This window comes from Rhipicephalus microplus, chromosome 6, assembly GCF_043290135.1.
Source record: "Rhipicephalus microplus isolate Deutch F79 chromosome 6, USDA_Rmic, whole genome shotgun sequence".
Lineage (NCBI taxonomy): Eukaryota > Metazoa > Arthropoda > Arachnida > Ixodida > Ixodidae > Rhipicephalus > Rhipicephalus microplus.
The window spans coordinates 137,888,455-137,916,360 of NC_134705.1; the positions used below are offsets into that span (position 1 = coordinate 137,888,455).

General features: G+C 45.4%; 1 protein-coding gene across 1 annotated transcript; it reads left to right on the plus strand.

The window, feature by feature from the left end:
- Positions 1-624: 624 nt before the first annotated feature.
- LOC119167324 (uncharacterized) lies at positions 625-27,878 on the plus strand. Its single transcript, XM_037418793.2, has 5 exons — positions 625-827; positions 6,997-7,145; positions 7,210-7,271; positions 12,878-12,970; positions 27,531-27,878. Exons 1-5 carry the CDS (start codon positions 729-731, stop codon positions 27,746-27,748), a joined length of 621 nt encoding a protein of 206 aa, XP_037274690.1. The 5' UTR covers positions 625-728; the 3' UTR covers positions 27,749-27,878.
- The last annotated feature ends 28 nt before the right edge of the window (positions 27,879-27,906 follow it).

A 27,906-nucleotide genomic window follows, 5' to 3' on the forward strand; every position in this document is an offset into this window, starting at 1 on the left:
ATACTTACGTGAAAAAGCTCCGCGATGAATTATGAAACCCATACTTCTCTCAATTCATCTAAAGTCTACGTCCCTTGCTCAATTAATTGCAGCTCCTGTACATAGTATATCAAAATCTCGATGAAGAGTGTGCTAGAGGGCAAGACATTTACTCCAATCTTGGCTTATTTTTACTCACAGTGTATGCCTGCTTCATGCACGATACCTTTCTGCGTCAGCCTTGCTTGTTCTTTGTCACAACACCAGTGCCAAATGCATAGAAGGTTACATGTGGTTAAACGTTGTTTCAATTTATCCGACGCACCAAGTTGCCCACAGCGTAGAAGAATTGTTCAACATTTTATTCATACAGTGTATAAGTGTTACGGCTACGGAATGTAGTAGGCAATGAAATTCTGTTCTTTAGAGTTAGCAATAACAACGTGCGACTGCACACATGCTCAAAATGTGAGCACCGTGTTTCCCATTGTTAAATGAAAGGCCTCCGCCACAGTTGTCAATATAAAAGAATTGCGGGTAAAGCAGTAAACATTTGCATCAATCATTTTTCGGTGAAGATTCGGGCAAACGGTCAATCGCCATTGTCATTTCTTGAAATTGGAATAATACAGTTCATGCAAGAAACTACGTACATCATGGTCTCGAGAACTTCCTCCGTATAAAGGTCCAATCGTAGCGCTGATATATGTTTATTTTCGCCTTTTACGACGTGCATCAACAGGAGCACCATGCAAACAGGGAATGGCGTCGTACTGCTCTTGGTTATTTTATCTTATTTGACAGGATTTGGCCAGTCAATATTCATAAAGGAAAATGATTTCAAAGTGGTAAGCTATGCTCATTGTTTTTCATATTTTGCCTCACTATATTAGCACGCATTGTGATGAAGATAACGTCAACTGTGCCAGCACATCTGTTCATTTAGGCGCTGTCTAAAATTTCCGGAGTTCCTAAGCAGTAAGAAGCATTAGGCAGCAAATCGGTGCCGTATTTATATAACGATTGAGTAAAAATGGTACAGTGTAATAGAGAAATAAACACATGTCTCACGTTTCCTTTTAATATTTGGCTGCTAGAACACCAAAAGACAGAACACACGCATTTTTAAACGATGTCTCATTTTGTTCAAAGCAGTTTCAAGAATCATCGAGTCATGATTATTGTGGTAAAGCTTCCATGTTCGATAGGGTTATCACGGATTTGACTCGATAAGCGTTCATGCAAGTCTGCTGCTATTTTTTGGCCATCGTCACCTGCAAGTGTGTGTGAATAGCCTTGATGCCGCAATTCTTTCCTTACTGCACTTTTTTTAAATAAGCATATTTTTCACGCAAAACGTTCCGTGTTCAACCTACACCTTTTGATGCGATAACAGTCGTATTTTATTCCGCGTTGCTATGCGCTTAGCGTCGTTTTTAACTGAAGAGTCAGCCTTTGTTAAGCTGAATGGGTCCGGCTAGTTCAGAATACCAATAAAAGCTTTGAAAAAAAACGTTAGTTAGGTAGCTGTTAGTACCTTTATGATAATTGCACAAGGATACACAGCAATGCTCAGGCATAATCTTAACCACACAATTTATATATTTTTTTAAAACACGTGTTTATTTACCGAATTTACGACACTATTGAACACGCGTGCAATCCGCGCGTGCACATCAGTCTTGCAGCGTTGTCTGCTCATCTAGACATAACAAATCTGACACTGTTCTGGTAACGCCTAATGCATTGTGCTGTGCATTTCACACAAGGATTGATTCCCAAAGGCTGTAACCTTCGTGGGGCCCCTGCGGCTGCTGCATATGACTACCGGTGCGTGACCTCTATGCTTGAGTTGCCATCGTCTGCAGTCCCCCTACTATTTCACATCCACATGAAATGTGCAAGGTTATGTGCGAAGTTGCCTATTTAGACCCCAGAACATCACAAAGTTAGGAACGACTACAGCAAAAGAAGTGAACATAAATTACTAAAACTCTACTCATCTGGCATATACTACGTACCACTGGTAAAGCTTTATTGTCATTAAAAGAAGGCGTGGTGTTGTTCCCTTTGCAGTATTATCACACAATAGCAGTTCAGTTTGAAGTTGGTCCTGTGTAGCATATAGAAATTATCGTCAGCATGACACCACACGTATCACCTTCGTTATCTGCTTCATCGCCTTCCTCTATTTCTTCTTCGGTTTTCTATTAGAAGACGTATGCCGGTTTGTCCGGCAACAAACAAAAACTTGATGGGCAAAGTAATGAATTCTGAGAGACGTAAAGAGAGACAGAGAGATAAATATTTGCAAGAAAGCAAAAGTGATAAGTTTTGGGGTGGATTGTCTTTTGCCGAGTTGAGGTTACGACTCTTGTTTTCACATTTTAAGTGCGTGCGTCCTTACCACTTGGTTGTCTAGACAAGCTGTCATTGCAAAACTATGCCTTGTACATCACAATAGAGCAAAGTTGTGGGAGAGGGCAGTGAGGGTCCACAATTGGACGCAAAAGAGGGTGGGAGACCAAGTACAGCGGGAGAAACAAACTGTTGGATCGAAAAATACTACGATAATATCTGAGATTTCACGCCCTAAAACAACGACCGAGTTATCAGGGTTGCCGTAGTGGAGGGCTCCGGAAATTTGACCATCTTGTGTTTATGAACGTGCACTGTAATCGCTCAATGGACGGGCTTGTAGCATTTAGTTTTCATAGAGATGCATACGCCATGCCCAGGATCTAACCTGTGACAATCGCGTTAGTAGCCGAGCAACGTAACCAGTACACCGCCGCTCTGGTAATAGCAAGAATTGAAACCAGAAAAATGAACAGAAAGGGAGTGAAGTAAAAAATCGGCCCCGTATCTCTATGTTTGTGGTTTGAGGTTTGAGGGTGATTTATTTTCCTGTACATAGCAAAAAAAAACGAAGCAAAAGCGAGAGGCTGTAAAGCCTGACGGAGGCTTCTGCTCCGATATACAGTCTGGTACACAACCACAAATGTCATCGAAGACGATAGTCTTGTGTGTGGAGAGAGTGAACAGAACGTTTATTTGATGTTCTGCGCGAGAAAGTTGTATTCTGGAAGCCCTGCGTTAGAGTCTCGATCCGTGCCCCGAAGGCGAACGAGCACATCGAGGCACGTTAGACACGAGCGCTATCTGGCAGTTATCTTCGAAAACGAAGAAAAGCGTGTGTGCCTACGGAGAAAGATGCGCGCGTGTCTCGGAGGCGATAAGGTGTAGAACGCAAAACGATGGGCAGGTGCCACCACCATGTCGTCTTTGCAAAGCATTGGGAACACTTCCCTTTTTGAGCATCGCGTTGCACTGTAAGCGAAGCGTGATAAACGCTACGGTGCTTAAATTACTAATGTTTGCCTCCTCTAGTATAAGCCACACATGGGAAATATTGAAGTGTGGTTATGGCGCCTCAGATATGTGGAATATTTGCTTTTTAATTTACAATCGCACAATTATGAACGCTGACACTTGAGCAATATTGTTGGGCACTACGGAAGGGGTTGGCCGTTTGGGTATCTTGGTCGCCTTGGTGCCGTTTGAAGTATCCCTGCGGCGGACAAACAGACAAATGTACGGACAAACAGACAAATGTACGGACAGACAGACAGACAGACAGACAGACAGACTAAAATTTTTGCGTCGAAGTATCCCAAGAACGATTATCGTGTTTGAAAAAAACACCGGAGGTCAGAGACCAACTACAAAGAGAGAGACTAAGAGAGACAGGAATAGACACAGGCGCAATTAGAAATGAAACAGAACTTTAAGGAAGACAGCAAAAGATAGAAGGCAAGAAACCACAGAAATATAGATATAAAAGGCAATACTAAATAAAAACAAGAGACAAAGACCTACAACACCTAGAGTCGATCTGAATGTGTAGAGCACAAAAAAAAGACATAAAAAACAGAAGGAAGAAATGAGACAGAAAGTGAGAACGAAAAAAAAAAGTGGCCCCCTATCTGCATGTTACACTGGAAATGTCGTCGAAAGACGACATTCTTTCGTTTGGAGAGAGTAAACAAAACATTTATTTGATGTTCTGCGCAAGAAAATCGGTGAATGGTATTCTGCAGGCGCTGCGTTAGGGTGCCTCGACAGTGCAGCAGAGGTGAACAAGCGCATCAAGGCTCGTCACACGTGAGACATGAGTGCTATCTGGCAGTTATCTTAGAAAATGAAGCACGCGCTCTCTGCGCGCCCATCTCGGAGGCGACAAGGTGTAGAACGCAAGGTGACGGGTAGGTACCACCACCGTGTCGTCTTGGCAAAGCATTGGAAACACTTGCCTTTTCGTGCAAGCGTTGCCTGGTCAGTGCAGCGTGATATACGCTACGGTCCTTAAAATTGCTTATGTATGCTTTTAAGTGTGAATACACTTTATAAGCGACCCCAAACCACCTACCGCCGTCGGCGGCGTCCGCAGTCTTCTCTCTATCTTCAAAAGAAAGAGGACTTGGCGGGCCGCAACGCGACGCTCTACCGAATAAGCCACGAACGCGACGCTGATATCGGTGTCAGTAACGCGCCTTATACCTTTAACGCCGCTGCACGCGTCCCCCTCCCCCTTCGCTCGCTCCTCCGCTCTCCTCGCTCGCTGCAGCTGCGCGCGCTCTCTCTCTCTCTCGCGCCCGCCTTCTCTCTCAGTCTCCCGTCGAGAGCGGGTCGTGCGATGGATGTCCCGGAGGCTACGCTACCATCAACAACGAATTCGCACTTAACCATGTTCACCCTCGGGGAAATGCTTGGGAGTTTTTTTCTAGTGAGAGACTCACATACAGAATATTGACATGTTGTTATGGTGCCTCAGATATCACAATAATTGATATTTAACCGACAATCACACAAGAATGAACGCTGAATCTTGAGCAATATTTGTGGGCGCTGCGGATGGCGTCGGGCGTTTGGAGTATCATCTGGCCATTTTGGTGCTGTTGGGGTACCGTTAAAAGCGCACAAACAGACAAATGTACAGAGAGACTGACAGACAGATCAAAAGTTTTGCGTCGAAGGTCCTCGAGAAAGACTATCGTATTTAAAAATGCCCTCACCTCTCCGAAAGGAATTGTGAGGAAATGAGCGTGCGTTTCTGGCACCGGCAGCAGACGGCGTAGCAATTTTATTGGCGTAAATGATTGACGAGACAAGGATTTGTACCGTACCAATTTATTTACACATTCATCAGCGCCTGTTCGTGTTGTCATTGAACCTCACTGCCAAAATATCTGCGTCTTGTCAAAACAAACGCTACAAAAATGTTACAAACGCATTTCAAGCGCACTGCATTGAGGGGTGACAAATAACGTTCAGCTCAGAAAGTGGTGGGGTGGGAGGGGGCTGCGGTTGCTATGGGCGAGGATAAGCGAGCACCTGCAGCTGTTGCTGACAGCTGCCGACGCCGAAGCGTGACATGGAGGGGGTTCCAATGCTCGAGACGTGCACGCCCACACCTGTTGCTATGGGAGAGGGTGGTGGACGGATCTCGATGGGCGCCTAACATAGCCCGACTGAGAAATGCATTTGCATTTATAAGAAATAGACGGAGACAGGAGAAGGTATAAAGCAACACACACGAATGGAACTTATTTAAAGGGGAAAAAAGGATAGCCATATAAAATACCCAATAGCAAGGCAAGTAGGATTTGTCGTACAGTGTAGAAAAACTCATCTTCGTGCATCGGCACGCTCTCTTTTCGCAATATTCCGCACCTTTGTCCTCACCGGCATTCAGCCCGCCATCTCTGTTATGATTGTTATGACATCACTTATGCAACTTTGTACAAGCTGCGTTAACTTTGATAGTATCTTTGTCTATAGAGTGCACATGGGATGACGATGAAGAGGAAGAAACAGAGTTCAGCGTCCGCACTGTCTTTGTAATTTTTCGTCGCCGTATGGTCTGCGCTGTATCAACCAAGACAAACGCATACCAACTCGCTCAAGCTTCCATTCCTAAAACTTCAAGGGCGCCACACTTTAGGCAGTCATAGGCTGTTGTATGCTGTCATCGTCACTCAGTGAAACGCTCCACTAGAACCATATTGAGAGCGCTCTCGTACCAAAAAGACATCTTCTCTGTCATGCCCTTTGAGCGCCTTCATTATTATTAGACAGTGCGCGCTCACACCGAAGAGATGTCTCCGCTCAGTGTACCACTCGCTCCCCCAGCACATTGATGTTGATTCCCTATCATATTCATCATCAAAAAAAACAATGCCCTTGCATAACACAGGCAAAGCTACATATACAAATAGAAAAAAAGGAGGAGTAAGCCCGTAATTGCAATCAAAAGTGGAATTATGGGAAGAAAAACACGAACAACAAGAACGAGAAAGAAATAAATAAACATAAAGAAGCAATTATTATCGGAATAAAGCCGTGAATGAAGAAAGGAAAAAAAACAGATTAGAAGAAAAGAGAAAGTGAGGAAGGCAGGAAAAGCAAACACGAAAAACAAGAAAGGCTACCTAGCTCCTGAATCCCTTCCGTGATCGCTCTTTTAGTTGTTTTTTTTCGTTTTTTAAGATGCCATTATCATATTTCGATCAACTTCATGTATGAAGTGGATTTACCTACCCTCTTTAGCACGGCGATAATGCTGTAACACGAGTGAGACAAACATATCCTCGCGTTGTGCGTTCTCTGATATTAACTGTTCTCGATATGCAAAATGGGAGTTCCCATGCGCGACATATTTCAACGAGCGACCTAACACTAGTGACACAGGAACCATGAATTTAGATTATTATATACTTAGTGCATGCTGACTTCTTGCCTTTTATCCAAAATTAAATCTTCTGTTGTCCAATGTTATAGTAACTATTTCGGTTCATCATATTATGCGTGTTATCAGCTAAGGTGCACCCAAAAAATGTCTAGGTTTTGTTTCTAGTGCGCTTATTGTATAAACAATAAAATGCGGGCTTTAAAGGTAACATTGTCAAGAACAGGCCAAATTGCAACAAACGAAAATGGGCTTTGATTTTGTTTCAGTTCTTAAACACAACGCAACCCATATGGACCTTCAACACGACAAACAAATACAACAAGAATTACTGCATTGTGGACGTTACAAAAAAACTGCTGGGAGAAACTGTCATGTATACTCACTCCTTCTATGTCGACCCCACGAGAAAACAGAGGTATAGTCCGATTTCACAAAGTCTTCCTCACCACAGTTCACATGTACTTATGCTTCATTTACAGGGTTTCTGTTCATATGGAAGGTGCCTTGAAATATAGCAATAAAATGGTTGCCACGCAAAAAGGTATGACTGTGTGAAATTTTTTCATGCAATTACACTCGCTAACATGAAGTAGGCTTCAACACATGCTCTTTTTTTGTTCTATTTTTTGGCGTAATGCACGTGCACATACTGCATGCTGGTCTAAGATCATTCTAAACAGCTTTCTGGTCATCTGTTTGGTGCGAGGGAGCCAACGAGAGCAGATTGGTTTATTTTCAAACGATTTCTACTACCATCGATAACGCTAGAACCCTTGACGCCTCTTGTATAAATTCCCACGCCCTTTGCCGCAGATCACATCATCGACGCACAACGCTTTGCTCGCCGATATCCGTGTATAGCATACGTATATTGCTCTCGTTTGAGTTTCCGTTTTGCTGCCCCAAGTTCGGCCAAATGTTGGGTTTCACCTTCAACAAGCCTACTTCTGTTGTAGTTCATGCCCTGACCCCATGACATTATTGTATCTCTGCTAGCAAAACCGTGATTGTTAAAAAGATTGTCCGTTGCACGAGCGTACAAACTAAAATACAATCCATAGATGACTACCCGATTAAAGATGTGCCCGTAATTTGTTACCATAACTCACTGTGATACGTATTCTAGATTTAAAACGCCCAAAACAACAGCGTCCAATCGAACAACATGAAAACCTCGAAAGTTCAACGCTTAGGGAGACGCTAGGTGGCGCCCACAAGAAGTGTCGTGCCTGCATGCGCTCCGCAAAGTTTTCAGCTTTCTTGTGGAAATTTTTGTGTACGGCCAATTTCGGCTATTGCCATGGCTTCCTGAAGTTTTTGCGCAATTACTGACACCAACCGCAGCTGTAAGTGACCGGAACGTTTATTTTAGAAGCCCGAACGCACCTGCCTATTGTGCGAGCTCGACAAAGCCATTGCCGCCATGTAGGTGGCTGCAGGAACGCTATCATGGGTCTCGCTCTCTGGATTTCGTGCCGACCGGTTGTGCCCCTGCGATCTCCGATGACAGCGCAGGTCTGGCCGACTGGCCTCGCCCTACGCCATCTCCTGACTCCGACAAGAGCTCTCGCCGAGTGGTGCCCCGTCCTCGGACTCCTGCGACCATGTCCATATTTCCTATCTCCTCTTTACTTCCGTAGTTTTCTGTCATTCGCTGTCCCTGCGCCTCGCTCTCTCCTTTCTCTCTCTCTTTACCTTTTAATCCTATTCTTTTAATCCTTCCTTTACCCCCATCCCCCGTGAGCTACTGTTGAGGTGTCACACTCTGATGCAGACAGTCAAGGGGCTCATTTTTCTTTTCTCTTTAAGAACCACATAAGAACGCTACCGTGCGCGTCGCGCGCGTGCTCGATGGCTCTGGCGAATGAACCCTCAGACGCCATCGCGCATCCCAGACCCTCGCGAATGACGGACACGTGACGCCAAGACCTTGATAATATGTATTTTCAAGAACCTACAGCTAACAGCCTCTCAACGCCAAACGGACCCAGCGATCAGAACGCCGGGTCCAACAGCCCAAACCAAGTGGATGAAGCCTGGCAAACAGTGCTCACTCTGCGGCAGAAAAAAGCTCTTGCAAAAGAGAACAAGACCAAATCCATGGATTTTTCGATGACCTCGAACCACCGACAAATATCCACTGCTGAAGCAACTGGAAAATTTAAATACAGGCCAGCCTACAGGCAGCTACCTCCCTTGCCCAGAGACGACTTCAAAATAGTGGAGCGACCACACGAAGGGCTACCGGTGAAGAACCTGACTAGTCCACTTCTGGTATACGCTGTGATAGCAGCTTGCTGTCAACAACTATCTGGTGAACAATTTTTGCTCATAATCAAGCGAGGTTCCAATATTTTCATTGTTTCGACGCCGTGACTTTTCAGCGCGACGATTTTCGCGACTCACTCAGAGACCTCCCACACCTCCAAGACATGGGAAATACACCGCGGCATAATGGAACCTGGTAAAACGAAAACGGCAGCGAACCAAACTCTTAAGAAGCTCGCCGGGGATTTTCCAGGAACATAAGACGCCCTCCTCACTAAGCTCCGAGACAAGTACATACGCGCAGTCACCACTCCCCTGTGCGCTTTAGCATACTAAGGCCAAGAAAACGCAGTGCTCGACACACCCATAACCAAGGCATAACTACTCACGGCCGCGCAAGCAGCAAAGCGCAATATTGCCCCTAGACCTGACTAGCTAACAAACGCGATGATTTGGAATCTGAGCGACGAACACCTGGAACAGCTTACACGGTATTTTAATTATTAGGTATGGCAAAAAAGAGTGATTCCACAACACTGGAAGGAAACCAAAATTAATCTTATTCCGAAGCAAAGAAACACACACGACCTACAAAATCTAAGACAAATATCAGTAACATCTTGTCTTGGCAAATTATTCAAAGAGGTAATTCACACACGTCTCGCGACTTTCATTGAAGATCGGAACCGATTTCCAACTAGCATGTTTGAATTTCGCCAACATTTGTCAACGCAGGATGTTTTCCGTCTACTTCGGGAAGAGGTACTCTGCAATACCACGGTTGGTGCAGAACATCTCGTCGTAGCTCTTGATTTGAAAAGCGCATTTGACACTATGTCCCATGAGCTCATCTTATCTGAGATAAATGACATCGGTTGTAGGCAAAAGATATATGACTACGTTCACTCTTTTTTAACCTCTCGCACTGATACAATAGGCCTAGGCAATACACGCTGAAATCCATTTGCTATGCCCAATAAAGTCACACAACGAGGGGTGACACTACCCCCTTTTTTTTCAACATCAGCATGACACGTTTACCAAAAAGACTAGACTGCGTTTCAGGGCTAGGGTACTCGTTCTATGCGGATGATTTACCCTATAAGCCAACAGTGGCTTTTTGGGACAAAAAGAGCTAATCCTACAGCACGCATTGACCACTGTTGACGACTTCGCGTATCACAGCGGAATGAGCTGTGCTCCCAATAAACGTGTATTTATTAGAATCCGAGGCAGAGGCCGTCACATTCACGAGCTGGTCAACCTCTTTCTAGGAGACCACAATGTAAAAGAGGTACAAAAAATGCGAGTCCTCTGACTGTGGCTACAAAGCAACAAGCGAGGGGACCACACAATCAAAACTCTTAGAACAACAGTGAAGCAGATCTCCCGTATGATGCATAGAGTCACCTTTACGGAAAAGTTCTCAAGGAATCTGAGACGCTCCAGCTGGTTCAGGATTTTGTCTTCAGTCGGCTAACATATAGTCTTCCTTTCCAAGAGATCAATAAAACTGATTTAGGGCCCTAGATGCGTTGATCCGAGCATCGTACAAGGCGGCTATCGGCCAACCACTTGGAACATTCACAAACGTCTCAAAGCCCTTGGTATACACCATCATTATGAGGAGTTACGCGCCGCGGAGCGCATTTCTCAATAGGAAAGGCTTGCCTTAACCACTGCTCGGAGAAAATTGCTTCGGTGTTATGTTTACTCAGCCCGTCCTATTTGGCGGGAGAGGAACTGGATTCCACAGCTAAACAGCTGCGTGAAAAGATTCTAGTATCCTCTATCCCAAAAAACATGAGCCCACGATATCACAAAGGTCGTAGGAGTGTACGAGCTGGCAAGGTACAGCGGCAATTCGGGAGTAATCCGGACACAGGGAACACAGATAAGACGCGGTGAACACAGACAAAGCCGCTATAACATTCGACAAATAAAGTTCAGTTGAGTCCTTGTTGTTGTTTTCTTGTGGACATGCCTCAGAACCATTTGATATAATTGATCGATTAGTGGGTGAATTTAATTATATTTTTAGTTTGTTTTAGGCAGACGCTATAGTTGGCAAACTGATTCGATGTACAAGTTACGGATATTGAGAAGTTCATAGAAAGGAATTTTGGTAGATTCTATTTTAGTTCTGCTAATGAGTTCCTCAATGAGGAAGAAAATATCCCTAATGCAGCATCCCTGCAGAGTAATGGCCCCGAATGATGCGTTACAGATTCTGAAGCTTCCACACCCGGCTTGCGAAAAGTTGGCACTTTTTTTTCACCAAGAAATGTACCAGCTCAGGATAACAAGAAGTAGCCAATAGTTTCCCCATCATCACAGATGATGCTCATAGCGAACGATAATAAACCTGTTATGCAAATAGAAGTTTAGGGAAATAACATGACAATAAATTTTCATTAAGCCATAAAAGTAGCGCAAAAAGAGACGAGGAAAAGAAAGTGAGCACCACAAGCGCTTACAACTGAAAGCTTCGTTGCTTGCACAAAAAAAAACTTAACATGTAAACTTGACGCTCGCTTAAAATCCGGGCATGCACATCGTGGGTGAAGCAAAAGAAAAACACATGTCCTGCAGCAACTACCCCCCCCCCCCCCCCAACGCGCTATCCCCTTTTGTTGAGTAGTATCACTGCCTTTTTTGAGAAGGCCAAAGAAAAATAACTGACACACATAGAATAGCTCGTGTTAATATGGAAGATCATAGCAAGTTTTCATGTCTCGCTATCATGGTGCTTAAAAAGATTCACACCATGGAGAACTGCACACCGCACTGGCACTTGGCGCAGTGTATGGCCATGTGCGTATAAGGGGTCCCCCCAGCAAGAAAAACTGACGCTCTCTTAGAGCATCCGCTGTCTGGCCGACACGGACACGACCACACGACAGAGGGATGCAATAGACGACGTTGGCCTCAGATGACACGAATCTAACTTTGTGGTTAATGAAACAACTGCGTGACCCGGAATTATCAAGCTTGTTGACGACCATTGAACAGGATCTGGCTAGCTTGTTACTAGTAGAAAAACCAACCTCAGGCCAAACCGCTGGGCTGTCTTTTTAAGCTGATGTTAAAGCGCGTGAACGTATGTTGTAACAGCCATTTAATCATTTTATCATTTATCAATTTGGCACCATAATTTGAAAGACCTAAGAAAAACCATTGAACCCTTAAGAAATTGTGGATAATGCAGAAAGCTTATTTTGGCTGGAGGTAAAGGCGCATGCAGCAAGAAATTCAGAGGATCAAGAAATCCACACTCGACCGTCGTCATTCTCCAATCAACGAGGACCAACTGTGAGCACTTGCTCGCTCGAGCAGTAGCTGTGAATTTTGGTTTAAGGAGTTCGGCAGCGATGACTGGTGCACATGCTATCTGGCCAAGCATCAGCTTTAAGCTCGTATAGTCTTCTACGGGTCGCGCTCTCAACGTGAAGAGACCATACAAAAAGACAATATCTACATAGAGTGGTCATATTTCCTAACAACAGTGTTTTTTGGAGTTGTGAGATATCGGAGTCAAGAGTTGGCTCACACCCTTACATCATGTAACATCACAATTTGCTTCTGTCACATTTATTGCCTTACTCATGTGGTAAAGGTGTAACTTTTTCAGCAGATTGTGCTTGCCGGTCTTACTAGGTTGGTGCATGGTACTCGAAGGTTTCTATTGCATCGAAGCGACCATGTTGAAAATGATTTAGAAGGTGGCAGATCATCTAATAAGGGAAATTATGCCTGGATATTTCTATTAAAGTTCTGATAGAGAATATGACTGACAATATTTCATGCAACAATGGATTGCACCTTCTTGCTCGGGTCAATTGGGAACTACATATTAACTCATTACTCTTGTTTTTTCAGGTTCGAAAGTGACTTTTAAGCACAAGCTCGTGTATCTTGACTTCGACAACATGTGCGCTGTGGTGAAAGTTACTCCAAAGCTTCCTATCCCTGGTTTGTGTTCATGTTTTTTTTCTCAAGCAATGTATCACTGATCATAATGTCACTAGTGATCTTTCGCAAACCTCTTTAATTGTAAAAAGACTTGTTTTGGGCTGAGTTGGTGCTTACATGGTGTAGATGACTGATGTACAAAGAACATTTCGTGAAACAGGGAGAACAGATTAAACGGAAAGAAACGGGAAGAGCAGCGCTGTTCTTTCTACTCTTCTGCTCTTCCCGTTTCACGAAATGTTTTTTCGCCACAGTTATCTGCACATTTTCTACGCTATTATCGTCAATTTCGCATAATAGTATACGCCATATAGCATATTTCAGCTTCATAGACCTCATGCGAAATTTCTGCCATCTGTCGACCACCGTGTGCACATCGCCATGTTAAAGGCTAAGCGCGGCGCATTACGCAGAGTGCGCATTTGTTTACGTATACGTAAGATATATCGACATGATGTGTGTTGGCTGATAATCGCAATGCTGACGTATTGGTGCGCCCTTTGCTTCACACAAAAAAGAACTCAAAATGCTTAAACAAAAAAGGTATAAGCCGTAAACATTGCTTCTTATATTCTCCCGCTGTCAACATTTACAGGATGTGCTCAGGCTACTGCTCCCAGAAGACGTCCATGCGTTCGTTTTCCTAAGCAAATAAGACGTGCAAAATCATTTATATTTTGTTCCCACCAATTGCTGCGTGCTCAATCAGGGCAGTTTTTGCAATTTTCTCACTAGCAGCCGTTTCCGAAGTAAAGGCAACTCGTATACGCTTCACGCAGAAGCCACTTTCACGCAACGGGCTTTATCGCGGCTAGTTGCACGTGCCTGTATTTCGTTGCATGTGCCGAGCACATCGAATGCCAGAAAAAAATACGCGCAGCAATGCGTCAGTCATTCTACTAAACGGCTGCTTGTAACACTCCAGAAGAGAGAACAGAACAGCACGAAACAAGGACGCTTTAGCATTGTTGCTCCCTTCTCAAAATGAACCGATGGCGCCCACTTGCATCTAGTTTAGCGTGTGCCGTTACCCACACGTGTTAAGCAAAACACATTCAACGAAATGTAGGCACACGTAGTTAGCTGCGATAAAGTTGGTTGCGTGAAGGTGACGTCAGCGAGGACCGTATGAGCTGCATTCAATTGGTAAAGAGTTGCTAGCGAAAAGATTGCCAAAACTGCCTTGCTTCGTCGTGCAGCCATTCATTGGAACACGAATACAAATGCTATTGCACATTTTACTTGCATAGAAAGTACAATGCATATACGTATTTAGGGAGCAGTAGCCGGAGCTCATGCTGGAAACGCCATCAGCTAAAAAAGGAAAAAGGGGCAAAGTTTACGGCTCACCTTTTGTTCCTTCAGCATTCTGAGTTTCTTTCTCTGGGCTCAAAGAAACGCAGCAATACGTTGGAACTGCAATTATCAGCCTATTATCGCCTGACGTCGATACACTTTACGCATACGTATACGTAAATACACGTGGACATGTCCATACTGCGCCGCACGGATCCTCTGACATGGCGGTTATGCACACAACGGCTGACAGATGGCAGCAATTTCGCAAAAGGCCTACAGAGTCGCTGCAACTTCCTAGATTCTGCCTTCTTTCACTGGAACTTCATTGCATAAATCTTCACGAAATATCAACACGCCGATGTAACTATTACGTCATATTGCCATATATATATATAAGTTACTTCTACGTATTCTGTCACGTTTCTCACAAATTTGCATGTCGGTATTAACCCACTAGGGACAATTCTACTTTACAAAGTACACTTGCTTATTCGGGCAAAAAATTATAACACAATATTCTGATTTTGCTCACTGTTAAATCGGAGGCTAAGGATTGCAGCTACTAGCTTGGCATATTTACTCTGTTCTATTTTTTCTATGAGTCGTTAATCTTTAGGACAACGATAGCTTGTCAAAGGCACGTGGTCAGTACTCCATTCTGGTAAATGTGTTTTAGGTTTCCGCTTATACGTTGAAAAAGACGAATTGCTTGTGCTTTAGGAATAATAATACATTCTCTGCGTAGCACGAGATGTATACAGAGTGCGTAGTTTTGCTAGGAGGCGTAATGAAATGCAGGTGTGCTTTTTATACTACAATGAGTCTTTGGGAGCACACACATACCTTGTGTTGTGCGCTGCTTCTGAAATTGAACCCACAATATTCTTTAAAAGAATGCTGTTTTTTCTGTTACCTGTGACGGATGCTGCTATAAATATGTGGGAGCCCGTCGAAGCTTTCATTGTATCTTTTGTCCCTAATATAGACACTAGCGAGAAAAGGCAAATGATGACAGTACAAAGGGGCTCTATGACAACAACAAAAAAATAGAAGAAAAGGAACGTGCGGACTATTGTTGCTGTTTTTATACCGGAAGCAGTTTTGTTTGTAAAGGTCGAAGACAAAAGCGCAGTTGCCATGCTGCTGGACAACGCAATAGTTTCTATGTTCTGTAACCACTTGACTATCCACTGAAAAGGAAACAAGAAAAAACATAGGGCCATTACCAACTCTGCTCAGCAGCCGTGAAAATGACATGAAACTGGCTGAGCTCTACGACCGTGCCTGTGATAACTACAAATATTTCATCCCTAAGACGAAGTGGTAGAGGCCCACAATTATCGAAATGGTATAAATGGTGGCAGACAAAGCATACAGAATCTTCAACTGCGCTGTGTGTTTCAGCAGACCTCTCATGCGTTGACTATTCTCGCTCAATCACATAATATCAAGACATTCATTTGCTGTTGTTGTACATAGAAGTTTCAAGAAATCTCTAGCGTCTACTGCGCTTGCAATTACACTCTGTTCATACCTATATTTTCTTTGCCAAAGCATGGAAAACAATGCAGGTAAGCCAAAATACATTGAAATATCTTGTTATGATGAGATGGCTTTATTTAAAGAGATGATGAATGCGAGAGTCCAGGAATCTGGTAGATCACCGCTCGTGCCAACCTCGTTCTTCTCTTCTTCCACGCGTCCCCTCAGTATCGTAGCAATTCCCCCTTTGCAGACGATGCCTACCGGGCGAGTTAGGCTTCATTGCCATGATGATAGCGTTTTAAACGGGCAACATGAACGACGTTGGTCTTGCTTGAGCGGCGGCCAGTTGACAACAGCTGAGGTATCACGTACGTGACATCACTGAGACGTTTCAGGACAACAAACGGACAAGTGTAGTTGACCAGAAACTTTGGGCAGAGGCCGCGCTTGCGAAGCGGCGTCCAAAGCCACACCAAATCCCCTTTCTCAAACAATATGTGCCGGCAACTTCTGTCGTAACAGTTCTTAGAGCGTTTCTGGGAGATTAAAATTTGAAGACTGGCGATGCGCCGGGCCTCTTCTGCGCAGAAAATGGTTTCGGCGAGAGTAGGTTGATCAGTCTCGGAAATAGGAAAGATAGTTTCAAGAGCTGTGAGGAGTTGGCGTGCGTAGAGTAGGTAAAATGGACTGTATCTCGTTGTTTCATGCTGTGCAGTGTTGTAGGCAAGACTTATAAATGGCAAGATCGCGTCGCATGTTTTGTGTCCGGAATCAACATACACGGAAATCATGTTGACGAGAGTCCTATTAGTTCGTTCCGCCAAACCATTAGCCTGTTCGTGATACGGGGTAGTGTGACGAAAATGGCATGAAGAAAGACGAAGGAGGTCTTCAACTACATCAGCAATAAATTGCCGCCCGCGATCACTGATGATGACATGGAGGTATCCATGGCGTAATATAACGTGTGACAGCGTAAACTGTGAAACATGAGTGGCCGTTGCCGCAAGAATTGCCCCAGTTTCGGCGTAGCTTGTGAGGTGGTCAATTCCCACAATAATCCATCGGTTGTCGTTCGTTGATCGCGGAAAAGGGTCGATCAGGTTAACACCAACGACGTCAAATGGTGAACTCGGGGATGCTATGGGATGAAGTGGTCCGGCTGGCGGAGTTGTAGGACGCTTGTGCGTTGACATTGCTCAGAGCTCGCAATATACACAGTCACACTTTTACGCATCTTCGGCCAGAAGAAGCGTTCTTGCATGCGATAAAATGTCCTAGAAGAACCCATATGGCCAGATGTTGGGTCGTCGTGCATTGCTCAAAGTACGTGTTGTCGCAGACTTGTTGGCACAACTTGAAGTAGGTGAGTGCATACGCCGGAATAATTCTTTTTGTAAAGAACGCTATCCTGTACGACGAAAGTACTTTGACCGTTCGTTCCAAAAAGAAAGAAAGAAGCTAGACTGTTGTCACGGCGTTGCTCTGCTCAAAAAGTTGTTAGGTCAGGAAACGGAGTATCCTCTACTACCAAATATTCATCAAAGTTGTCAGCACCACACTTGGTTGTCGGAAGTGGAAGCCATGAAAGGCAATCGGCGTCGGCATGGCGACAACCGCTCTTGTAACAGACTTCAAAGTCTATATGGGGGTCGGGTCAAACGCCATGCCTGCCTACCAGGTGACAAAGAACGAGAGTCTCCCGGCTGCTGAAGTGACACTTCTTAGAGTTCAGGGTGAGCTTAGCTCTCTCGAGGCAGGTGAGAACAATGTCTAGACGATGGTTGTGCTCATAGTGTAAAGCCAAAATTGTAATGTCATCCAGGTAACAAAGACAAACTTCCCACTTTAGCCCACGTAATATAGAGTCCATGAAGTGCTCAAACGTGGCTGGAGCGTTGCATAGGTCAAAAGGCATTACATCAAATGCAAATAGACCATCTGGGGTTATGAAGGCCGTTTTATCTTTGTCATTCGGGTGAATGAGGATTTGCCAATAACCAGATCTCAAATACACGTAGGAGAAGTACAATGCCAAGTGTAAACATCGATGACGTCATCAATCATGGGAAGCGGGTGAACATCTTCCTTAGTAACAGAGTTGAGCCGTCGGTAGTCCACGCAGAATCGCCATGTACCATCCTTCTTTCGGAGAAGAATCACCGGGGCAGCCCAAGGGCTACACGAATCTTGGAAGAGCCTTTTCTTTTTTATGTATTCTACCTGTTGAGCAATGACCTTGCGCTCCGCAGATGAGACACGGTATCGTTTCTGCCGGATAGGGTGAGCCGATCTTGTGTCGATCCCGAGGCGAGTACGCGACTCGGGTACACTTATTTGCTCTTCATTCTGCGCAAAGTCAAATATAGTAGCATGCTTCGCAAGGACTTCAACCAAAGCTTGACGTTTTTCTGATGATAGCGACATGTTTACCATACTCAGAAAGTTGGCTTATATAAAGTGCATTTCACTAATAGGATCTACGTTCTCGTCACCTAATGATGCAATAAAACTGTTCGCATTTTGTTCGAAGAGGGCAAGTCGCAATCCGCTGGGTAGCATGACAAATTCATTTGAATAGTTCTACCCACATGAGGCCGATCGCCTATCACTGATCGAAAGAACACAACGAGGAACGAGCACATTTTTCTTGGCGCAATTGAGAGGATTGGGCTTCACAATAACATCAAACGTGCCGGCGTCCGAGGCAGAGGCGTCAATGCGTACCTTATTCATCGAGTTGGGCGGCAATAAAACATCCTCAATGATGGTGATAGATCCTCGACAGCGCCTGGGATCGCCAGTAAATGCCAATAGCATAATCTCGCCAGCACCGCAATCTGCAGTAGCACCGCACTCGCGTAGAAAATCGATCCTTAAGATGATGTCAGGGGTGGAGCTGGTCAGGACAGCGAATTCAGCCTCGAATACCTTGCCGCTCAAAGTGACACTAACAACACACACACCGATCGGGCACAGCGTCTCCCCGCTCACTGCACGAAATGATGCACAACTGTTCCCGCAAAACATCACTTTATTTCCTAGCCGCAATTTGAAGTTAAGACTCATCACTGAAACAGCATCTCCAGTATCTATCAAAGCCATCATAGGAAGTCAATCAATAAGCGCGGGCACCTTATTTTGCGTCATAAAAATGGTTGGAGGCATAGGTGAATGTAGTGAAAAATGTTCGGTGACCTCACCTTCATTGGCCGCACCACCTAGTTTCCCGGAGGCGGGGAGATGACGCGTTGACCAGGAGATGGGCAACGGAACCGGCATGTTGCGGGGGGCGTCAAGCTTCGCTCGGAGGAAGGCGAGTCGTTGCGTGAATTCCGGCGGAAATTGCGTCCCACTTGTGTATCACTGTGGGTGGTTTGCGGGAAGCCGTCCCCAACGTACGCGTCCCGCATTGAGCTCATACCACCGCGCCAGGGGTTTTGTCGAGAAGAAGCTGATGATCCCTCGTAGTAGCACTGCTGGGGGCGACGCCTTTGACCGCAGAATCGAGCCACATGTCCATGTAGACCGCAGTATTAGCACACAGGGGCCTCACGCACGTCGCGAAACCTTCCACGAGGCGCGATGTGCCCAAGATCATCCCATGAAGACTCCATTTTAGGTGGTTGGCGGGAGGCGTTCTCGAAACCACGGCGATGATGTAGATTGTCGGTTGGGTGCTCTGGTGCTCTTGATTGGAGCACATCATATAGCGTGGAATTAACGGCAGCACACATTGCGTCGTATGGCGGGGAGGCGTTGCTAGCATGTGCCCTTGGTAGGTTGACAGCATCACGTCGTCCAAGTTCTTCGCGTATGATTTGTCTGATCATTGAGGCAAGATCACAGGATGATGTTGGAGGGACGTCGACACTTGCAACGAGGGTGACGTTGGCAAGTCTACCAAATTTGGAAGTGATGCGCCTAGCCTTGAGGGTCTCAAACGTGCGGCAGTGTTGGATTACGTTTGCTACAGACGCCAAGGTGTCCTTGCCGATGAGGAAATTGTAGACATCCTCAACAACCCCTTTGAGGAGACACCCAGCCTTGTCATCTTCTTTCCTGCGTGGGTCTACAGATATGCACAATTTCAGAATCTCTTCAATATACGTTGTGCATGTTTCACCGGGAGTTTGAGCATGCTGCATCAAAGTTAGCTCAGCGCGCTTTTTCTTCATCATTGGGACCCCGAGGCCGCTCGCTATTTCTTTCTTAAACGCTTCCCAGGTCGTTATTGTTTCTTCGTGGTTTTCAAACCACACGAACTCCGTGCCTTGAAGAAACAATCCGCCGTTGTACAACTGGGAGGCCGCATCCCAACAATTGTATTTACTCACACGGTTGAAGTGTTTCAGCCATTCGTCGACATCTTCTCCGACCCTCCCAGAGAAGCTTCGTGGTACCATGTGTCAAGGCCACGTAGCGCTAGACGAAGGGTGCGTGGTGTCGCCGTCAACAATCGGATCCATAAAGAGCGGTGGTGGACCAGTCAGTAGGCGGCTTCGGCGCAGTTCTTGAGGTATCTCTTCAGTAATTGTTCGCCTGGGATCGCTCCACTGTACCCCGCACCTTCCACCAAAATTGTTACGGTGAGATGCCTTTATTTAAAAGAATTGATGAATGCGAGAGTCTAGGAATCTGGCAGATCAAGGCTCGTGCCGACCTCGTTCTCCTCTTCATGCTGAGGCACTTTGTTGCTGACTCAACAAACACATATTTGCGGATTGCTTGATCAGAACGCGTCTCATGGTAGAATGGCAACTGGGTATTCGCATATATAAAAATGTTGGCAGATTCCACAGGAAGAGGGAATTCGGGATATGCAAAGCACAAATGAGGAAGGTTGATATGTCACTTAAAAATCAGCGCATTACGAAGCGGACGTAAATTATGCCGTATATGACTGCCATGTCATGATGATCATATTTAGGCATACCATTTACCATTGGCGTCTATCCATGCCACGTGATACAAAATTTAGTATATGTGGACCTAGCGAAACAGCCACGAGTGCGCTATGAGCCTAGCATGTAGTAATGTTTTACATGACACCTAAATCATGATTATCATGTTTGGATGTGTTATTTGCCTTCATCGTCTATTCACGTCACGTGATTCGAAATTTGGTATATGTGAAGCTAGCGAAACGCCTGCGAGCGCGTCATAAGCATGGTGTTGTCATGTTCTTACACGGCACGCATGCCATGATTGTGATGTTTGCACCAGCCATACCTTTATCATTCATTAACCTCAAGTAACACCAAAGTTCGTATATGGGAAGTTCGTGAAACGACTACGAGCACACTATGAGCGTATTATGTAGTCATGTTTTACATGACACGCATGTGACGGTTACTGTGTTTCGACATGTCATTTCCCTTCATCGTCGGTTCCTGTCACATAATACCACAATGGGTATATGTTAAGCTAGCAAAATGGCCGTGAGTTCACTATGAGCGTAGCATATAATCATGCTTTACATGACACGCATATCATGATTATCATGTTTAAACGTGTCATTTACCTTCGTCTTTCATTCATGTCAAGTAAAATCAAAGTCAGTACATGCGGAGCAAGCGAAACGTCTGCGCGTGCACTGTGAGCGTGGCATATAGATATGTCTTATATGACAAACATATTATAAAGGAGATTTATTAGGCAGAAAGGTTGATGCTTGGAAGGCTTGGAAGGCGATGCACCAGCCGCAATATCCGAGCTCGAGCCGCTGCTGCACACTCGATGCTGCTGCCTCTGCGCCGGAGTACTTCCTCTTCTTTACAATGGCCCCACGGAGAAAAAAGGAGCCATCCTGGTGACTTAGGCCTGGGCAGGCGGCGTTGAACCGTGGTATTGCTTGAGCCTCTGGATGTGTACAACCTCGCGGTTGCGACGTCGCAAGTCTGATGGTGGCGTAAGAGGCTCAATGAGGTAGTTTACTGGCGAAGTTTGTTCGACAATACGATATGGCCCATCGTACTTTGGCAGAAGTTTGGAACAGAGCCCAGGTGTGCGATGCGGCACTGACAGCCATACAAGAGAACCCGGAAGAAAAACGGGAGTTGAGGTGTGGGCATCATGAATTGCTTTTTGCCTGTTTTGGTCATCGCAGGTAAAGCGACGAGCTAACTGGCGGCATTCTTCTGCGTGTGTGGCGGCGTCCAAGATCGGTAGGCACTCGGAGGCGTCTGGTTGATAGGGCAAAATGGTGTCAATGGTGTGGGAGGGGTGACAGCCGTAGAGGAGGTAAAAAGGGGAGAAGCCTGTTGTTTTATTTATTTATTTATTTATACAATACTGCAGACCAATTTAATGGTCCAAGCAGGACAGGCAGAAAAAAAGAATTTTCATGCACATACAATGCAATGCAAAAAAAACAATGAAGCAACAAAACGCAGAATTCACTTAGAACTACAAAATAAACAAGCCACGGTGAAACCGACTTTTCGCACAAACATAGCAGGGTTTCCAATCCAAATAAAACTAGAAAATCACGCACAACTTCAAGTAACATTGCTAAAAACCCGATCGTCAGTAATTAAAAGTTTCTAAAATGATCGTGTAGGGCTGTCATAAAATTTCCACTAAAAATTCTTTCTGGCAATTTATTCCAGTCATCTACCGTGCGTGGAAAATATGAAAACTTAAAGGTATTTGTTCGGGCAAAGTATGGGGATAAATTGTGGCTATGTGTGTGTCGTGTTTTCCTCGTGGTGGACGGACTAATGAATGGAGTGGGTGATAATCCAGTCTTACACTTAATTAGGGATTCCATAAAAGCTAAGCGGGCAATTTGGCGTCTAATGTGTAGTGGTTGGATTTTATTGAGTGTCATGATACCTGACGGAGAATCACTTCTTTTATATTTATTATAAATAAAACGAACAGCCCTCCTCTGAACCTTCTCCAATTCGTTAATGTTTTTGTTTGTGTACGGGTCCCAAACAACCGCTGCATACTCCAGTTTAGGCCTAATTATGGAATTATACGCTAAAAGCTTAACGTTACTAGGTGTACCTCGAAGTTTATGCCGTAAAAGACCAAGTTTTTTTAGCGCTGAAGAAGTTACCTGCTGAACGTGGTCGTTCCAATCTAATCTGGAGTTCAATACGATACCTAGGTATTTAAACTTACTAACCTCCTCGATTAAGGTGTTTTTAATTTTGCTTGCGTTGCCGTATTATAGGCGTATGTAATGAATGGGAGAACTAAGTCCCAGTTAGAGTGGTCAGGCGTCACATACATAGATAGGGGACCACGATAAGAGGTCTTTACAGCTGCTGAGAAGTTGCGTGAGAGGTGATATAATAGAAGCGAAGTTTCGGGCGAATCGCCGGAAATACGAACACAAGCCGATGAAACTTCGAAGTTCTTTGATGGTGGCAGGTTTAGGAAACGCCGTAACAGCTCGCGATTTCTCGGGATCCGGGAGGATGCCTTCCTTGGAAACAACGTGGCCCAAAATGTTCAGTTGATGCATGGCAAATCGACATTTTTTGAGGTTTAATTGCAAACCGGCGTTAGTTAAGCAAGTAAGGACGTGCTGAAGGCGACGTAAGTGTGTGTCAAAGTTAGGGGCGAAGACCACGATATCATCGAGGTAACACAAGCATATCTTCCATTTTAGTCCACGCAGGGTGTTGTCCATCATTCGTTCGAACGTTGCAGGTGCATTGCAAAGTCCGAAGGGCATGACGGTGAATTCATATAAGCCGTCTGGCGTGACAAAAGCGGTTTTGGGGCGATCGGCCTCCGCCATAGGCACCTGCCAGTAGCCTGACCGCAAGTCTAACGAGGAAAAGAACTCAGCACCCTGCAAACTGTCCAAAGCATCGTCAATACGCGGTAGTGGATAGACATCCTTCAGCGTGATCTTGTTCAATCGCCGGAAATCGACACAGAAACGAATAGAACCGTCTTTCTTTTTGACGAGAACCACCGGAGACGCCCATGGGCTCTGTGAAGGTCGAATGACGCCTCTTCGAAGCATGTCGTCTACTTGGTCAGCAATGACGCGGTGTTCTGTAGCGGACACGCGATATGGTCGTTGTCGCAGCGGTGAGTGGGACCCAGTGTCGATGTGGTGTTCTACTGCTAAGGCACGGCCGAGAGATGTTTGTTCAACGTCGAAAGAGTGGCGGTAGCTCTCAAGAATGGTCAGGAGTTGTGAACGCTGTGAAGATGTCAAATCTGCAGCGATGAATGGTTGAAATATGTTTGCCGACGTTGAGTCAGGCGCTGAGACGACAGCCAGTTCACAGACGGAGGTAGAAGGCACCTCATCGGGGACGGATATAATTCTGGAAGAACTGATTGTCTCGACGTGGCCAAGGCACTCGTGACAAAGTAGGGATAAAGACGACGACTCATGATTATAAATTGGCATTGTGGTTGACCCTTCTACAAGATCGAGAGCAGCAAAAGGCAGGGGGAGGGCTCTTCGGGCGACGAATATTGGAGATGGTGTGAAGAAGACCGTGCCGTCGGATATGGCGCTGCATGAAACTGGCACGAACGCAAAAGAGCATGGAGGGATGTAGGTGTCATCGCTAACGACAAGTTTAGCGGCAAACTGGGTGTCGACGGACGCTTGGTCATCCAGTGAGCAAAATTCGACCTCAGCCCTAGCACAGTCGATTACGGCGTTATGACGCGACAAAAAGTCCCATCCCAAAATATTATTATGGGAGCATGATGAAAGAACCACGAACTCTATCGTATACAGAACGTCCTGAATTGTCACGCGGGCTGTACATACTGCGGTCGGTTGAACAGGTTGAGCACTGGCTGTGAGAAGCGATAATACGGAGAAAGGCGTCGTAACCTTACGAATTGAGCAACAAAATCCAGCATCTATAACCGAAACAGCTGCACCGGTATCTACAAGAGCGACAGTAGGGATATTTTCGACGAACACATCAATAACATTGGTAGGTGACAAATGAGGACTTGGGCAAACCGAAACTTGCGCAGTTCTTGCCTCAGGAACTGCGTCGTCTAGTTTTCCTCCTCGTTAGGTGCGGGCCGTCGACGCATAGGAGAAGGCGAGCGGCGGCGTGGAGAGGGCGAGCGAAGACGTCCCGGCCGAGGGCGGTGGTCGTCCTGGTAGCGGGCTGGCATTGGAGTGAAGGAACCGTATCGCGCGTTGGAGTCAAGCGGGAAGAAAGGCTCACGGTGGTTTTCATTGGTGATATGCGTCCGGTGGCGGCAATACCTTGCGACGGGTCCGGGGTATCGACAAGCGTAACATATCGGGCGATTATCGAGGGTGCGCCACGGGTTGGCGGTGTTAGTGCTGATCCAGTGAACTGGAGGTGGGGGATAGCTCGCGCGAGGCTGGAACGGAGGCGCAGGCGCCTTGCGAGTTGGCATGGCTGCAGCCGCGGCGTAGGTGAGAGGAGCAGCCACAAGATTAGGCTCGCGAGCAGCTGGTAAGGCCTCGGCGACCTCTCCTTGAATGACGTCACGTAGAGACGATGGTAAAGTTGTGGTAGCTTCTGGTGTGAAAGGCACCAAGGAAAGCTGTCGTGCAACTTCTTCGCGGACAAATGCTTTTATTTCGGCTATTAGTGACGCGTGGTCATGACCACTGATCACACTAAACAGCGATGCCAAATCCTGCGCTGGAGGACGTCTTGTCAGAGCTCGCTGCTTCCGCAATTCATCGTAGCTTTGGCAGAGGCTAATTACGTCGTTAACAGTGGTCGGGCTTTTCGCCAAGAGCATTTGAAAAGCGTCGTCGTCAATCCCTTTGAGGTTGTGCTTACGTTTTTCAGCTTCCGTCATTTCGGCGCTCATGCGTCTGCACAAATCGACGACGTCCTCTATGTAACTTGTGAAGGTTTCACCCGTTTCTTGTGCGCGTGTGCGTAAACGTTGCTCGGCACGAAGTTTTCGGATGGCAGGTCGATCGAAGACTGCTACAATCGACGTTTTAAATTGCCGCCACGTTCGGACGTCTGCCTGGTGGTTTCTAAGCCAAAGTCTGGCTACACCCGCGAGATAGAACGAAACGCGTGTCAACTTGTCCGCGTCCGTCCATCTGTTTAAAGCGCTCACCCGTTCGAAAGTCGAGAGCCACTCTTCAACGTCGTTGTCATCTGTTCCACTGAAGATTGGAGGCTCCCGCTGAGGAACACTGCCTGGACAGGTGGCCGGAAGAGATGGAAGCGTCTGCTGATCGGCGTCCGGCATAGCAGAAGGTAGCCGTCGAGAACGGGGTTCCAGGATGGTAGCGGGAAGGTGTAAGAGACGGTACCCGGCACGGCTCCACCAATTATAAAGGAGATTTATTAAGCAGAAAAGTTGATGCTTGGAAGGCTTGGAAGGCGATGCACCAGCCGCAATTTGCGAGCTCGAGCCGCTGCTGCACACTCGATGCTGCTGCCTCTGCGCCGGAGTACTTCCTCTTCTTTACAATATGATCATCATGTTTGGACGTGTCATCTACCTTCGTCATCTTTTCACGTCAGGTTATACCAAGTTTGGTATATGTGAAGCTAGCGAAACGACCGCAAGCGCACTATGAGCATTGCATGTAGTCATGTTTTACCTAACACGCATGCCATGATTATCATGTTTCAGCGTGTCATTTACCTTAGTCGTCCGTTCACGTCACGTAATGCCAAATGTGATATTTGTGAACCTTGCAAAACGGCAACGAGCGCATCATGGTCTTGGTATGTAGTCATCGTTTGTATCTCACGCATATCATGATTATCGTGTTTGCAGCAGTCATATACCTTCTTTGTCTGTTCAAAAAAGTTTGGTATATGTGAAGCTAGCAAAATGACCGCGAGCACACCATGCGCTTGGCGCGTAGTCATGACTTACATGACGCATGTCATGATTTTCTCGTTAGGTTTTCCTAAATATGTTTGCCATGCTGTCATGTCATATCATATGAGTTTTGCAAGGTGTCATGTGAAGGTAACCACCGAGAGAGCAGCAATGCCATGAAATGTAAAACATAAAATTCATGACATACATGCAATCATTTTCATGTAGACAGACAGACCGGCAGGCAGGCAGGCAGGCAGGCAGGCAGGCAGGCAGGCAGGCAGGCAGGCAGATAGATAGATAGATAGATAGATAGATAGATAGATAGATAGATAGATAGATAGATAGATAGATAGATAGATAGATAGATAGATAGATAGATAGATAGACAGACAGACAGACAGACAGACAGACAGACAGACAGACAGACAGACAGACAGATAGATAGATAGATAGATAGATAGATAGATAGAGAGATAGATAGATAGATAGATAGATAGATAGATAGATAGATAGATAGATAGATAGATAGATAGATAGATAGATAGATAGATAGATAGATAGATAGATAGATAGATAGATAGATAGATAGATAGATAGATAGATAGATAGATAGATAGATAGATAGATAGATAGATAGATAGATAGATAGATAGATAGATAGATAGATAGATACGCTCAACGTCACCGAAGTTGGCTGAGAAGTGCATCGCATTTGAAATATTAATACGGTAATACTGGGCTAATAACGGTAGTACTCGTTCAATTTTCGTTTTTTCAACTCTTGGTAACGAGCTTTATAACGGGCTGTGGATGCACTAGACGGTAATAAGAGAAATGCGTGAAGGAGTTCTTTGGTAAGCTTTGTGCTCTTGCTCAAAGGTTTCTTTATATAGAAGTAGTCTTACCACGTTACTCTTGCATTCCGCTTTACATTATGCAGTGTCTCTTACAATAAGGTTTTCATGTAGGCGTAAAAAAATCACTTTCTTTTTTGCAGGGCAGCCTTGGCATGACCTGCGAATGTGGAATTCCTCGCTTGTGAGACATCGCCACCCTTCGATAACCTGTTTACACTATTTCAATCTTGAAGCAAAGCATGGACGCCTAACTTATAAGCCTATATGCCAAAAACTCCTTTATCAAGTGAATCCGTATCAAAAGAAAATTCTTCAAGGGCAGAAGACGCCGCAGACATACAGGAGCACGAGCGTGTGAACTGTCGAGCATACTTCGGAAGTATGTAGCACATCAAAGCTTTCTCTAGTGGTTCACGAGAACCACTGGAGGCAGAGATGAATAACTTGTCTAGCCTGTGCTATAAATTTCCATGGGTAAAATGAACAAATCGTTGTCTGATTTCATATGTGTGGTAT